The sequence below is a fragment of the Pongo pygmaeus genome, chromosome 12 (genome assembly GCF_028885625.2).
Source record: "Pongo pygmaeus isolate AG05252 chromosome 12, NHGRI_mPonPyg2-v2.0_pri, whole genome shotgun sequence".
Classification (NCBI taxonomy): Eukaryota; Metazoa; Chordata; class Mammalia; order Primates; family Hominidae; genus Pongo; species Pongo pygmaeus.
Genome location: NC_072385.2, coordinates 64,664,716 through 64,681,809, shown reverse-complemented (window position 1 = coordinate 64,681,809; position 17,094 = coordinate 64,664,716). Strand labels below are relative to the sequence as shown.

The 17,094-nt window shown below is 40.5% G+C and overlaps 1 protein-coding gene across 1 annotated transcript; it reads right to left on the bottom strand.

The window, feature by feature from the left end:
- Positions 1-6,293: 6,293 nt before the first annotated feature.
- On the bottom strand, positions 6,294-16,801 carry BMP10 (bone morphogenetic protein 10). Its single transcript, XM_054475776.1, has 2 exons — positions 16,429-16,801; positions 6,294-11,952 (listed from the first exon to the last, which is right to left on the bottom strand). The coding sequence occupies exons 1-2, from the start codon at positions 16,760-16,762 to the stop codon at positions 11,012-11,014; spliced, it is 1,275 nt and encodes a 424-aa protein (XP_054331751.1). The 5' UTR covers positions 16,763-16,801; the 3' UTR covers positions 6,294-11,011.
- Positions 16,802-17,094: the final 293 nt, after the last annotated feature.

The following is a 17,094-nucleotide window of genomic DNA, read 5'->3' as shown; positions in this document are numbered from 1 at the left end:
AAGACCGGTCATGATTTGACTTAACCAGCATGGCACATGTATACATATGTAACTAACCTGCACATTGCGCACATGTACCATGAAACCTAAAGTATAATAATAATAATAAAATAAATAAATAAAATAAAATAAAAAGTGCATTTTACCATCATCCATCTTGCCAATTAAAAAAAAAAAAGAAAAAGAAAAATTGTTATCCCATTAAGGAATATTTGCCATGCCTACAAGTATTCTTCAAAACTTGATTTTAGTCAACACACTCATTTCTGGGTGAAACTTAATTTACTTAGCCAAGCTATGATTGTTGGGATTTAGGGGAGGGAAGGAGGAATGTCTGTCCTTCACTTCAGGTACAGGAAGAGTTGTTCAAATGGTACCCCTGGGATTACTTGATATGTGTTTCTACATTTGGGGGTGGGGGGCAGGGAGGACTCAAGTCTGAGCCCACCCAGAAATCTGAGGTCAAGAGAGAGCCTGGCAGCCTGGTCTGGTGGAGGAACGAAGAAGAGAAGCTATTGTTGAGCAGGGACTGGTTTGCACCCTTAGGGTTCATCAAGGCAAGGAAGATAGGGGTGTTTCCTATAGACCCTGCACAGGCAGTACACAGAAGAGAGAGAATCCATTTGGAGGAGTCTCACAATTTATCTGTGAGAGTTTTTAAAGATGTCTGAAGATTCATCAGCACACTTCCCTTCAGGAGGTGGAATCTAATTCTCCTCCCCTTGATTATAAGCTGGTCTTGTGACTCACTCCTACCACACAGGGTGAGGAGAAAGTAACGCTGCATGGCTCTCAAGGTTAGGTAATAAAAGCCAGTACAGTCTCTCTCTCTCTCTCTCTCTCTCTCTCTCTCTCTCTCATTTCTGAACAGAAATTCTGGTTACCCTGAGGTAGCTGTGTAGAAAGACAGCGTGGAGGGAACAGACAGGGAGATCTAAGAAGCCCCAACCCAGATGCCTTCAAAATGATGGCATCCCTGTTACCATCAGATGATATGAGATCTCAAGGAAGAATATTCTCCTCAAGCCCATCTGAATCAACCATCAGATTCATGAGCAAAATAAATGATTGTTATTGTTGAAAGCACTGTTTGGGTGTGGTTTGTTACACAGTGATAGATAACGATATCATGGCACCATCCGATAAGACTGCCTGGAGGCATAAGGGGACATTAGCACAGAGGAGCCTGGCTGGTCTGCAGGTTCTCTGGGATTTGTAGGAGTAAGCACCCAGCCCTCAAGTCACAGGAACTGCAGATTGAGAGGTTTTCCAAGAACTCTCCCAAGAGAAAGTAAGGCTTTAAGCTTCTTCCAGGCTCAGATGATGTGAACTTGGTCTAGGATAGTCCAAGGAAGAGACAAAATAGAAAACACTTTCCTTTTCCTTCTACCTTTTCTTTTTCCCTTGGCAGTTTCATTAGGCCAGGCCAAAAATGACAGTTATTTTGCCAAGAAAACCTTGTAATAATTTTGAAATAGAGAAACCACTTCTAAGTATGAGGCACCTAAGTGAAGAAGCCACAAAGGGAAAGACTGAAAGATTTGACTAAATAAAAATGTAAACTTTTTAAACAACAAAATGTAATATTTTTAAAAAGTTAAAAGATGAGCAGCAAACTGGGAAAACTATCCATAGCATATAACAAAGGATTAATTGTGCATAATACATAGAATTCCAACAAATTAGCTAGAAAAATATGAACACTGGGTAAAAGGAAAAGTTTATTTATGGAATAAAGAAAACTGGTCAGGAAATATGTCAAAATATGTTCAAACTGACCAATCATTAAAGAATTAAATTTTAATTTTAAGTCAATTTAAATCATTAAAGAAATAAATGTATAACAAGGAATTATTGTACTTAGCATCTGTAACAATTTTCTAGACCCGTTGTAACAATGTATCACAAACTGGTCTAAACAACAGAAATTTATTCATCTCTCAGTTTCAGAAGCTAGAAGTCCAAAATCAAGGTGTAGCCTTGGTTGGTTCTTTCTGATAGTAGTGAGGGGGAATCTGTTCTATGCCTCGCCCACAGTTTCTGGTGATTTGCTGGCAATCTTTGGTGTTCTTTGACTTGCAGGAGCATCACTGCAATCCTTACCTTCATGTTCAGTGGCATTCTCCCTGTGTTCCAACTGTCTCTGTGTCCAAATTTGCCCTTTCTGTAAGGACAACAGTCATATTGGGTTGCAGTCTACCCTAAGGATCTCATTTTAACTTGATTACCTCTATGAAGACCCTATTTCCAAATAATGTCACATTCTAAGGTATGTGGGATTAGGGATTCAGCATATCTTTCTGGGGGGACACAATTCAATCCATAACAGGGTCCATTGGGAAAAGCAATAGTATTGAATATTGGAAACTATAGAAATAGTACTCTTATACACAGCTGATGGATTATAATTTGATGTAAAATTTTGGAGAGCCATTTTTGGTAGTATCTCTCAGAATTATATATTTTAAATGTGCATAGCCTTTTCTCCAGGAATTTCACTTTTAATGAATATAGCAAAATCTAAAATAGGTGAAGTCAACATAAAAAAAGAGAATCTTTGATGGTAGGGTTTTCAGGACTTGGTGTTGGAGAGACCCCCAGGAAAGGTAGTGAAAACGTCAGTCAGTTCAGTTGAGAATCTTCTGAAGTTCTGGGGAAACATGCCTCTTCCCCAGTGGGGGTTGAGGAGGAAAGAAAAACCTCTCAGGTCCATGTGGTGTCTCCTCACTAAGGGTTGGGAGTTTCCAGTTAGTTGACAGACAGATTTCCTAAGAGAGGGAGGGGAAAATGCTGAAAAGACACAGCTGGCCAGGACCCTGGCAGAATCTTTGGGGCATGAGATCAGCCAGCAGTGTCAGCCTGATTCCTCCTTGAGCTGTGGGTTGAGCATCCTGGTCTCACACCCAACACCTTCTAGGCTCCCAGCCTTGAGAGAAATGTCTGGGCAATTCTGATGAGGAGCCGAGAGGACTCAGAGACCAAATGAGTGCCCCAGGGTCTCTATAGGGTTATCCAACCTGTGCATGTGACTCTGCTCTGTCCTTGTCATGACTCCGTGTCTATCTCTGCAGAATTCTCAGTGAGCTCTTAACCTATGGGTCCCATACATTGAGAAAGGGCAGGAAGAGGAAGCACCTGTATCGCAGGGAGAAAACTCTCAAAGATGTAGTAGCGAAGAACAGCTCCAAAGAGGGAAGGAAAGCAAGAGACAGGAAAAAGCCCCAGGGGAGGGATGGAAGGACGGTAGGCAGCCTGGATCTTGAGGTATGAGGCCCACTCAGTGTTGCCTGGCTACAGCTTGGGGGTTTCCAGTTTGTTGACAGACTTTGTAGGAAAATGGATGTGAAAGTTCACTACTTTTGTGGTTTTAAGTAGAAGGCAGCATGGCAGAGCAGGGAAGGGCTTGGTTGCTGGAAGTGAGCTGCTTGGGTTCACAATCCCAGTTCTGCTTCTGCCTAGTTGAATGACCTCCAAGAGTATGCCTTCTTCACTGTGACTCAATTTCTTCACGTATAAACTGGGGATGATGATTTTGAGGTGTTACTACTGTTTTTAGCATTGGCAGACATGGTCAAGGGGATTTCCACTTCAAATCTCAAAGCTATTCTTCAATGATGAACCTTACTAAAATAATTTGTTTAGTGTAAACAAACTAATGCTTTGTGATTAGTCATCTTCTGAATAGCCCTTCTAGGCATGGAAAGGCAAACGACTTCATCTTTCTGTGGCTCTTTCCACTCATGTAACCTTCTGAGCAATATCTGACTTAAGCTGCCAGATTCAGCAGATAAAAACATCCAACAAAATTTGAATTTCAGGTAATCAACAAACATTATTTAGTATAAGTATGTTCTGTACAACATTTGAGACAGACTTATACTAAACAAACTACTCATGGTTTGATCTTAGATTCGTATTTCATTGGGCATCCTGTGTTTCATCTGGCAACCTGATATCTGACCCCAAACTGCACAAAGCAGGTGAGCCTGGCCCTGTGGAGCTAGAATGCAGGTGTAATTCCACGGCGTACACCTCATTCAGGCATAGTCTGCAACTGTGCTTTTGCAGGATCTCTTTTAAAAGTAAGAACAACAACAACAACAACAAAGAATAAAACATATGATATTTGAAGCAAAAGATGTAATAGGAGCTGGTCTCATGTAAATATTACGTTAATTAAAACAGATGGGTCTGGAGCATAAACAAAATAGCTGCAGGGGGCTGTTTTTTGTTCTTGCTGGGTTTCTTAATATAGTAACTCAGTTCCCATCCTGTTAGCACTCTTTCCTTATCAAACATTGAACTGGGGTATAAGGAAGTTTAAATTACCAGTGATTGGAGATCCGTTTTCTAAACACTTGAAACAGATGGCTTATTGCCTGAAAAGCATGTTGAGCTTGGTTATTTCAGGAAAATGTTTTATTGCAGCTCATTTATTAACATCAGGTTTGCCATGTGATGAACACTTTCCCTTCAGCTCTGTTCCTTGCATTGAGTTTGGCTACTGGGCAAAGAAAGGTTTCATTTTTAATGCTGTCTGCCTGCTTCTTGGACATTGCATTGAGCAAAAGCCTAGTTACTCCTGTATAGCTTCTCACAGTTTCAGAAAAAGAGCAATAACCATGCAGAAGATTTTTACAAATGACTGTCATTTGAGAGCATACAATGGATGAAGTTGGACTCTCTACCAGCTGTGGCAGCAGTGGACTTAGCAAAAAGATAATGTGTTTTGGCCAGTTTTTGAGGGGTGTAGGATCCAATTCAGGACCACATACTGCACTTAGTTGTCACGCTTCTTTAGTCTTTTTTAATCTATAAGTTTCTCAATCTTTCTTTGCCTTTCATTGACTTTTTAAGAGTGCAGAATCTTCTTAAAATAGGTTCATCTGATGTTTCCTCATAATTAGTAAGGTTATGGTATGCATTTTAGGTAAGATACTAATAAGAAGTTAGAACTAAATTTTCTAAAACCATTCCCATGCTGTGCAAGGAAGTGGGCTCAGTGTTCTGTGTGTGACAACTTTCTAGCAAATCTTGAGTTGATAATGGTACTTCACACCTCCCATCAATCTTAATTTGAACTGAGTGGCCTAAATTTTTTATAAGATTCTCAGAATCACATTTAAGAGTAAAAACATATTGCAGTGCCCCTGTATTTCTGGGCTTTCTTCTTGAAATCAGATGAGCTACTTTAGATCTGTGTGAATGGTCTGAGGAAGGTTAAGAGAGGGCAGGAACTGTTTCTTGTAAACTGACAGTTCAGGAGAGTGAGTCGGAGATAATCACATAATCCATTTATAACCACCCAAGTTAACAAGCTCTCACCTTCTCCAAACAGGCCACTTATTTACAAATAGTCACTTCTATACAAAAGTGGGTTCTCGTTCATGTGACTGGAGTCACTTGCAGAGATCTCATGACATGATTTCCCCACACCACAAAGTTCAATTCACATCAGGAGTACTACTAGAACCTGTAACATATTACAAATGTATAATGTGAGCTTTGAAAACAATTTTTTGTCTTACTTTGTAAACAAACTACCCCCCAAATAACTTGCAGCTGTGTGTCTGCCTAGTGCAATTCCAGGCTGTATCAGTAGGAAAGAAATCCCAGAACAAGGCGGCTGGTCCAGCATAGCTGTGCTCAGGTCAAACCAATTGCAGAGATGGGTTCCAGACCCCACATTGTGACAGACTTTTATAAATGGACTTATTTAAAGAAGAGAATGAATAGGTTGCTAAAGAATTCAAAATCAAGTTACAGGAGTGGCTTTTCAGGCCTGTTTAGTCCAGTCCTGGGCTCAGCCCAATCTTGGGCTCTCAGCTCCCTTTCCTCCATGGGAGAGCCATGTCTCACCTTATCAGTGCTCATCCGGGGATGAAGGCTGTGCTTCCCTCAGACAAACTTGCTAGATTCAGCCTGCCAGCTGAGACACTGGAGGCTTCCCCTCAAAAAAAGTGATGCAGGATGATTTTCTGATGGAAGAGATTTTATTCTACCTGGGGCTATCCCTATGCCCTTCAAATTCCACATTCTGCCATAAGAATGAATTTCCTTCTTGAAAAAGCAGCAGGGTCTGTCTGTTGGCCAGGACTGTTACCTCTAATCTGCCTCCTTTGGTATTCAAAGAAGAAATACTTCCCAGCTACTGACAAAAGGGAGCCAACTGTATTTTCTATGAATGCCTGTGGCATTAATGGGAATTACACAAAGTCATATAAAGTGGGAGAACCGTGGAGCTACAAAATCCCACTCTCTACTGAGGTCAGTTACAAGTCCAAAGCAACTTATGGTTTCTTCAGACCATTCTTTATTAATATAGCAATTAGTTTTATTCCATCTGGATATGTTATCAAGTAGAAACATGAAAAAGTGGGGTATGTGCAAAACTAAATATCTCACCTCAAGGAAAAATAAGCTGCAAATAATTATCACCAAAATAATTTTTTTATTTTACTTAAAAAGACTCTGAATGTACACATTTGGTTCATGAACATAGGGTAAAATATTTATTTCCATCTTCATTTTAGTCTAGTGATAACTATACAAATCTGGACATGGATAATGAACAGGTTTTACCCGAGAACATGACCGTGCATCAGCTGGTTCGGTGTGTCTGTGGTGTTCGCTGATTTCCAATGTCCACGAATGCTCAGTAGGCGGGCGCTGGCACATTGGCTGCCCCACCACTATCAAGTCAGGTGCTCACAAAACCAGTGCTCATGTGTGATAAAAACATGCTGATCACAACAAACAGTTATTCCATGATGGGTTTTTAACTTATGAAAAATATTTCACATGCAGAAACACCCCTGTATACTTCTCTTGCATAGTCACATCTACCTTCCATTTAATGTATGAAATCAACTGTTCCTGTCTGGGGGCAAGAAAATGCACAGAGTCATACCAGCATTTCCTCTTGCACCATATGTGAGCTTGCAGAACTGCAAAGGGTTAAGAATGACCCACAGTGACTCTGAAAAGATCTACAACCTTAAAAAGGGCAACATCCCTTCTGTGTTCCAGGCAAGTTAAAAAGGTTTTGCTAGAACACTGCTAGGCTTCATAATCTGTTGATGAATCAAGTAAGAAGAATACATAAAATTCTCTTATAAGAAAATATCTTTTACTTGAAGAATATAAATCATAACAAATACTGAAACATTTAGTAACAGTTGTTAAAAAAAAAGGTTTTTGTCGTTAATTCCCGAGACCAAAATTTACACATCAGGAAAGAATTGGGCACTTTGGGGCTGACTCTTTTGGAAATCACTAAGCTAACATTTTTGACATTTACGAAGTAATTGGTCCAATTACAAATGAATTTGACCAATCACATCTCTGAATTTCTGGGTCAGTGAAGGCAATAGGTGAATTCAGAGGGGAAGTACCAGCTTTGGGGGATGAAAAGATTCATTTAAATAGCATCTCCATTTACTGAGTAGCAATCACATTCTCTCACAGCCTGACAATATTTGCCTCTCACAATAAACTGACAACATCACTTTATGAAACTGCATGACAATGTATTGGTTAAATATTTCCTGGAACATCTACACTTCAGTTAAAACTGTACTATTTACAAACCAGAAAATATACTACAAAGCATGCTTGTAGGCACAGCATGCCTACAAGACACAAATATACAAAATTATGGCAAGCTATGGCAAGATTCCTTAAACCAATAGAACATTCTGATGCAAAAAGAGAGAGATGGAAATACAGGCCATATATTATATGTGAGCCATACTCTGAAGCCCAGAAGACTCTCTATCCAAAAGGGAATCACAGACATAAAAATAAAATATTTGGTATTCTACAATATTTTACAAAAATAAATATATCAATCAATAAATAGTGGGAAGCCTAGAAACTCTTACATGAATATTTTGGCTGCGGGCTGCCCAAGTCCCTCTGCTATAATTCTTCTCAAGAGTTGTTTGGCTATATCAACTTCGGTGATGATAATTCTGCAATAAAAGGGGGAAAAAAAACTGGCATGGGACCTAGCAGAAGGTCTATGACCAGAGAAACATTAGTAAGATTCTACCTTTTTAAGGATCTGACAATGTTCTGGCTTCCTGTCAATGCAGGAGTTGGAAGCGACGCCAGTGTGCTGCCGGGGTTCCGGTGGGAGCTGGGAGAACTCCACGGGCTGTGTCTTTTCACCTTCCGACAAAAAGAAAGCCAAAAAAATACAACTAGCAACATTTGAATAACAATATGTTGCTCTCTGCACTCCCTTTCCACAGGGAAGCAGAAAATCATAGAAATGCAGGTTTACATCTGGATGGGCAGAAAGAAACAACTGGGCTATGCAGCCTGATCGCCAACAGCCTATATTTTCATATCTCTTTAACAGAAGAGTGACTATAAGTGCTCGAGACAAGATTTCTCCAGAAGCCCAGAGCCAGCAGCGCACATAGTGGAAAGCAGGGCTGGCACATCCTTAACATTCTAGTATCAGGGTGCTAATGTCAGCGGTGTGCTAATGTCAGTGGGATAGTAAATGTCAGCGGTGTGCCAGCACCTGTGCACAGCTCCCAAGAGCTGACTTAGGTTTTAGAAGTTTTGCAAGCCAGTTAACATCACCTTGGTAGCTCAAGATAGACCATGTAGGAGGGTTTACAGCATTGAAATCCACCAATCAGGGCTTTTTCTCCCCCTGGATTGCTGGTTGTAAGGGATTTACCGGCACACCGCTGTCATATGTATTAGACATAAAGAAAATTTGCTTAATTTTTATCTAACCAGGACTAACCTGGTCAGCTGAGGTTTTACTGTGTATCTATTACAGTGTCCTTTAGAAAGGATAAGAAGTACCTTGGAGTATGTGAGTATACATTGTGTACCATGGAGTATGAAGGATGCACCACGTTCCACTGAGGGTATTAAGCGTGGTTATTCAAAGCCAGCTATACATCACACACACATACACACATCATGTTATACGGAGGCTGTTCCACAAATAGTGATTCTGAGTTGCATGGCTTTCTCAAAGCATCAATCACTGTATACCCACTGACAGTCAAAATACCACTCTTCCACGAGCAATGAATTCCCCAGGATTCACCCAGCAGACAACAGATCTAGCGAGCTGAGGTTCAAATTGGGCCTTCTTCAGAATAGTTTTCCTTGCCTCTATTGTCTAGTGCAGTTTGAGTTTATAACTTTAAGAGATTTGTAAAAGGGGACTGATTGTTTTCCAGGGTAAAAAAAAAGAAAAAATTGTCAGACGTCTTAAGGAAGCATTCCTTAAGATGAGTAGGGGTGAATGGGGGATGATGTACTGGAAACCACATTCCTGGTTCTAACAGGAACCATCCATGTTCCCTGCCTGGAGATGCTGGAACAGTTTGGAAACTGCTCTGCTCTGGTTCCTCCTGCACAAAGCCCAGAATATGCTTGCCAGGTAGAGGGAAATGGTTAGGGGTTAAGACTGGAGGCTGCCACCTGCCAGGAAAACCCACCGGACCCTTCCTGTGCAGAACACTTCCTCACCACTTTCAGTCCTGGCCAGTTGCAAAATGGGAAGATGGTAAGATGAGAAGATGGGAAAGTTACTGGGTTTCTACCATGAAACAATCATGATTTCAAAATTCAGGCTTGGCTTTTGAGTCATTTGCTTGTGTGTCTATTCATAAATTTGTTTATTTAAATCCATTCATTTGGACTCCGGTTCTCTTTTTCTTATACTTACTTATTCTGGTTTTCTTTTCTCTTATATCTAAGTATTCTTCATGAACAAAACATTTGATAAAGGATACTATTAAAATAAATTCAAATTGAATATCGGGGAAGATTTAGAAATTAGAACACTAACTCCTTTCACCCTGAAAGCAAAGGCACTTAGGTGTCCCTTTCCAGTTCACAGCATGCATCATGAAGGCCAGGGAAGAGCAGGGACACAGGGATGGGAGGAAGGCGTGAGGCACTAGGGCAAAGAAGAAAGAGGGAAGGAAGAAGATGGAGCAGAGGAAAGCAGGGGTGCGGAGACAAGGGAACAGTGTTAACAGGTGAAGAAAGATATTAACATCCTTTCTTCCAACAGACAGACCCCTTCTGATTTTCCTCCTCTTAGTCTTTGATACTTCTATTGTGTCCAAAAGATTTAATTCTTTAAATAGAACCACTTTTGGTTTTACAGACACATCTGAGGATAGCCTCTGAGGATAACATCAATATCCTCTTCCCTTTCTCCCTTTCTCCCCTTCAAGTGCCCTCGCAACCTCTCTACTCTCTGCAGCAGCAACAGCCAGTACTCATGTCCTTCCTTTCCTATTGTCTCAGGAACAGATTTCATGCTGGTTTCTTCTGTTTTCCTGCCTTGACCAGGAGTTGCCCTCTGGAGCACATTGGTCCTCCATGGGTTCATTTTTTCCTGTTGTACCTCTAAGACCTCTTAAGTCCATTTGGTTTCTGTATCAATTAACCCTTCCCTTCAAGCATCCTTTGCCAGGCCCTGCCTCTCTGAGCAACTACAGAAACTCAACTGACAAAAGCTACACTTACATTTCCAGAGTATTTAGGAAGGGTAATACTTCCTAGGATGATTAAAACCCTGATGCCAATTATCCTGACTTAAATCCTACTCAGAGAAGAGGTGACAGAGAACATACCATTGGCCTTTAATATGCACACATTTGCGTGAGTCATGCATGTAGATGAGTATAATCTGCCTGCATAGAACCAAAAGATTTTCATAAGTTCATGTATGTACAAATATACATACACAAGTATGTGTCTTTTGACACTGTATTTTGCCTAGGGGTTGTTTTCAAATCAACAGGGAGGTGGCATTGCCAGGAAATGGCAAGTCCAAAGAGAAAACACATTGAAAGGGACTTAACTGGAGAGGAAAATATGCATTTCCTACAACAAACTGACCTGTCCATTTCCTGAAGGCAGCAAGCCTCTATTACTGTACACCCTTATTAAATAATCTCATTAAATAGGAACACCAAATATACACATTTACAGTTATTAAATAAGCCATAGGACTCTTCTTCTATCTACAGCCACATTCGGAGACGGCCATGCCTTCGTATTTAAACTTGTAGGTGACGACGCCTTTGTCTAAATAGAGGATGGAGATGGGCTCTAGCTTTGTGGGCACACAGCAGGCTTTGGAAGCTTTCTGGGAATTCTTGAGGTGGACCAAGGCCTGGATAATCGCATGTTTTGTGGGTGTGAGATGCTCTGCCAGGGGGTAGTTACAAACACCACGGCATTCATAGGCTTCGTATCCAGGTGGAGCGATGATCCAGGAGTCCCATCCAATCTCCTTGAAGTCGATGTAGAGCGGGGTCCTCTTACAGTAGTTTCCTTTGGCGTTCCTTCTGATTCGGGCAGTGGAGTCATAGATGATGTTTGATCTCATCTGCAACAAAGCCTCTTCCCCGGGTCCACTGGAAAAGCTATCCAGGCCCAAGTTGTCCAGCTCTGGAAGTTGCTCATGGGAAATCATTTCATTTAGTTCCTCCTTCCTCTCCTTGTCACTGCTTTGGTCATCAGAAAACACAATGAGCAAAGGGTTATGCTTATTCTGGGCACTGGTGTCTATTTCTAGCCGTCCACTGCTGGCATCCTCAGCTTCATCATGTTTGCTCTCAATGTGGACCTCCAGCTGGTGGGTGGATGAGCCTGATTTTTGCCAACGTCTGATGGCATCTGTGATGTCAAAAGTCTCCCACTCACTGTTGGTTCCATAGATCTCCCCAGACACCAAGACCAGCATGTTTCTTTCTCCCTCATTATCCCCTTTGCTCTCCAGCACTTCAAAAATGGTAATTTTCCGGTCTACTCCATCGTATATCATACGATCCCTTTGCACCAGTGTGTACAGCCTAAGTTCAGCCATGATGACCTCTTCATGGTGAGGAACGGACACATTGAAGAGGAGGGGGTATTTTCGGAGCCCATTAAAACTGACTGGCTGGGAAAACAGATCTGAAAAAAGAAATTTGCAAAAATCAGGTTTGCAGTGGGTCTCAGGGAAAAACATGCTTATTTATATAATAAGAAGGCCTTCCCATGCACAAAGCTTAATGCAGAAAGAATGAAGGGAGAAAATCAATGAGAACAAACACAATGTCAGCATTCTGTGACACAGGAAATCCCAAAAGGTCAGTGGTAGAATGCCCAAAAGAGTTCAGCTGCCAAGACTAAAATGGAAAATGGGAGTCTAATGGATGGGATAAAACTCAGCCAACCTTGCTTGAATAGCTCATCAGCCACAGAATTACAGAACTGGGAGTGACCTTGGAGATTGTGTGGGCAAGTCCCCAAATTTCCTAACAAAGAGCCACCAAATGGGACATATGCTGATTGTTCTTTTCTTGAAGCTTTTCGGGGATGAGGACTTCATGGTTTTTTAATATTTGTGTTTGTAGTGGGTGGAGATCCCCATACAGTTGCCTGGGCACTGGTCTTCCTAAAAGACCTCCATTTAGATCAGAGGTTGGTAAACTATAGCCTATGGGCCAAAATGGGCCTGCTACCTGCTTTTGGAAATAAAGTTTTATTGGAACACAGCCTCATCCATTGTTTTTGTATTGTCTGTGGCTACTTTTGCACTATAATGGCAGAGTTAAATAGATACAACAAAGAACATACAGCCTGCAAAGCTTAAAATAGTTATTATCTGTCTGGCCCTTTACAGAAGAAACTTGCTGACTTCTGTTCTAGGCAACAAAGCCTGATAAGGCCAATAAGACAGCCATAAACCAAGAGGGTCTCAGCAATTGACTTTTGGTTATATGGTCCTCTATGAAGAAGAATGGGAGAAAATGAATCCTGGGACTAGATTGGTTGCCTTAGTCTTGTACCCCTAGCACCTGGCATGGGGCATGACATCTATAACTCACTCAATAATGTTTATGAATCAACTCTGTAAAAGTCCTTTAGTCTTAGAAGCATACCTCCAAGTACTATCACGTTGACTTCCTATCTGAATATTTTACAGTGAGCCCAAAGCTCCTGCACACTTGCCTCAGATAATGAGTCTACAAGGAAGCCCTGGAGGCATTTTGCCATCAGATTATCAAAGGACTCCATGGCACCGAAGATGCTAAGGACCACCAACTGGGGGTTCTCTGTCATCACTGGCAGCATTTCCCCAAGTATATACTTAGTTCATGATCTCAGTGAGTCCCTGTTCCAGATTATAATCTTTTAATATTTTTCTTTAACTTGATCTAATTATTTTACACTTATTATCTATTTTAGACTGTTCCTAAGCAACATAATTCATTAAAGGAGAGATTTGAGGTGATATTTAGGTGTGTTTGCTAAAAATCCATATTAAGAAAATTATACAATAATTTCACATGATTCATAGCTTTCTTTGGGTACCACCTAAAATCATCTTACACACAGCTAGTGGGAAATGCTGACCTACAGAATAAATTTAAACTCCCTGGCATGGCTCTCAAGACCAGCTATATCTGGGTCTTAACCTCCTGATCAGCCATAGCTTACATACATCCTCCACGGTGCATGGAACATTGTGATTACTCAATAATATTTGTGAACAATTGAATGGATTTGTAAACCCTTCTGTTTTAACTATGTTGATATCTTTACCACCTGTCAAAACACTCTTTTTTTCCCTGTAATTTTCACCTTTTCACATGTTCTTCTGACCCTTGGAAAGCCCTTTCACCTCACCTCCACCTATCCAGCTCTGACATCTATAAAAGCCTCCCTTACTTCTCATCTGAAAGTTCCCTCTTCTCCCCTGTGAAATCATTTGATCACTTTATATCTCCTTTGATCCTTGTCATTTACGTCCTTATATTTCAGCCATCTTTTTATGAATGGATTTTCCCAACTAGATTGCTATCCTCCTGGTTTGAATGGCTCAAAACTGCCTTCTATGTCTCTATCCTACTACGATGGCTTAAACAAAGGTAGTGCTTTAAAAATGTTGAGTAGTTGATGATTCCAAGCACCAGACTAAATTGATTTATGGGCATGACATATGACCTTAATCCATCATCAAGTTCTTGGGTTGGGCTTGGGAGCTATTCTTCCACTTTAAGAAGGGAGGAGACTTGACTCTTCATGGACAGGGAACATGGAAGAGTAGGCTGGTTGCTCTACCCGGGAGAAAAGTATAAAATAAGAGCTCACTGTAGTGGGAGGAAAGCATTACAAAGCATACAAGGAAGCTTTTGATGTTAATGGATATATTCATGATCTTGATTGTGGTGATGGTTTCAATGAATGTTACATATGTCAACACCTTTCAAATTATACACTTTAAACATGTGCAATTACACTTTTATACATCAATATTTTTATATGTCATATTTTTATAAGTTATATTTTTATAAGTCAAATATACCTCAATAAAGCTGCTTTGAAAAACTAAGTTCACTGTGAAGTTCTGTGCATGTGCAAAAGCAGTAAGCAATAGATGGAAGAGTTACATTTCAGGGCAACAGAACTAATGTTTGTTGACAAATTTCTCATGCCAGGTGCTTTGCAAGCATGATCTTCTCTGGTTCTCACAATGACGCCATAATGCAGGTATTGATTCTCTACTCGTTTTGCACCAGAAGAAATCAAGCCTCGATGCAGATAACTGACTTCCCCAAATGACAAGATGATAAAGGAGCAGTGCTAGGAATTGAGGGCATGCTTTTTTCACCTTGGAGGTGGCACTTTTTTTTCCCAAGATGGGGTAGGTTTGGAGCTTTTTTGGTCTTTGTCTCCTAGGGAGCTGCACTAAGCAGATCCAAAGAGTCAGAAGAGAGGCAATAGTAGCCAACAGGGTATGCCCTGTGCGATTTCTGTCCTCAGGCTGCACATTTCCTGCAGACTGGCAGAGGTGCTGGTGGCTGGGTTGTTTACTGAGAGATGTGTTCCTGCCTTCAATAATCTCCAGTAATAATAAGCACAGTAAACTCCACATCCTGACCTGGATCATCCAGATACTCTATGAGAGAAATGAGAACGGAAAACTTTTCTACTTTTCCGGGGGATGCAAACAACATTTTCTCACCCACACCCTGAGCCAGACACTTAGGGCTCAGTGCTGAGAAATATTAGGGAGGGTTCTTACAGGAGGAGGTTGTTCATTTTCAATTCAGACTCACCTCCAAAAGGAATCTGTAATCTCATCTTGCCATTTCCATGAGAAAGATATTATGAAATAGAAATTTTGGTAGCCAACTCAATGTTAAAGGCAGATAATATCTTAGGGACTAAGGAATACCTACTCAACATTTATTCCAGTACCTAGAATATTAAGTAACTCATTAGTAGTCACTGAAGTTTGATCAGCACTTCATAGTAAATGGAGTGCTTTCTTATCTGTAACCTCTTTTGAGTCACTCAACTATGTTATGTAGGTATTATTACTCCCACTTTACAGATGAGGAAATTGAGGCTCTGAGGCATCAGCTAATTATTCACAACCACTAAGCCAACCAGCTCTCAAAATTCCAAATCCTGAGCTATTTCTTCACTATTACCTTTCTTCTTTCAAGAATATCTGGCCAACATTAACGGGAAGCTTCTTTTATGCCTGGTTAGTGACTATAAAAGCATAATTGGCAAATATTAAATTAGTTCCTTTGGACCTTCAGCTTCTACCATAGATATCTAGATATCAGGGTTGTTTTTTTTTTCCTACTAGGACCATATTAACCAAAAAACAAACAAACAAACAAAAAAACATTAACTTGCTAGCTCATTAGATTTAGTTACTAAATTTAAAGACCTAAGAGAAGAAAACACACTTTTCCCACCAATAAGTCAAAGCTTGTACGTTGCTCTTTATAAAGACGGAAATGATGAGCTGGATGATTAATGGGCCATCTACACTTCCTGGAAACTGTAAACAGTGCTTTAAGGATGTACATGACACATCAAACAACACAGCCTTAGGAAGAATCTTTAAAATATATTTCCATCCTGTTTGAACATTTCTTAAATAAGGTCACAAAATAAAAACTTATCTAAAGTTTGAACAAAACACAAATCACAATTTGATGTTTTTTGACTGTTTTTACCCTTTTCATTCTAAGTAGAAGTTGAGAAATTTTTTAGTTAATTAAAAGCCCAAATGGCAATCAAGGCCTATCTGGAAAATGACAAAGATATGGTAGTAGACCAACATTAATTCTTTGTATTACTTGGTGTTCAAATTAACATTTTTTAAAAGGACCCAATTATGGTGTCAAATTGATAGATATTTTGTGGCTTTGGATTAAAAGATGTTTGTAAGTATTTTTTGAGGTTCTGAAATGATTATATAATTGGTATAGACCAAAATGTGCCTTGTTTTTGTGTATCCGTATATATTTAACATCCTTATATAGATGTATTTACCCTTACCTATATCATTCCCATGCATTGTAAATTTACTTATTGTGCCTTGAAAAAAATCCAAGCGAAATTTCATCCGCAAAAACTTACCTTCATTCTTGAAACTCCTAATGATGTTGGCAGAAGGCATGGAGGTCCGATCTGTTGCAAATTTGTTGTAGAGTTCCAACATGTACTCTGGTGGGTCCACCTTGGCTGAATCCTGCGTGGGGATGTCAGAGAGGTTTAGTGTCTTGAGAAACTCATCCTTCATGCTCTGGAGCAGTGTGTTAAAGTCAACACCGTCTTGCTCTGAGAAAACATCATCAAAGAGGGGCATATCTTCTTCCAGAGGAGACTGCTCTAGGCTCATGATGGGGCTGCCAGAAACCAAGTAAGCTGCCAGGCAGAAAAGAGCGCACAGTGTCAGGACCAGAGAGCCCATGACTCCGCTCGAGCTCCTAGGCCAAGCCAGGAAGGTTTAGCTCTCCTGGGCTCTAAGTGGCAGTTTTATCTTGTGGAGCGTAAATGTCTCCTGTCACTGGAGACAAGTTTGGAAACTCTTCCTCTCTCTCTCCCTCCCCCTACCACTCTTCCTCTCCCCCTAAAAGTCAGGTTGCAGTAATTGGATAACAAAATCCCCTATAGGGGCCTAGCCTTTCTTATCTCCCTAGTGTAAACTTGTGCACCAGAATTTGTTTCTATCTTGCAATCCCTATTTCTTTTAATGAGCATTTTGTAAACATTTCCACATTCTGACACTGGCTGAGAGATAGG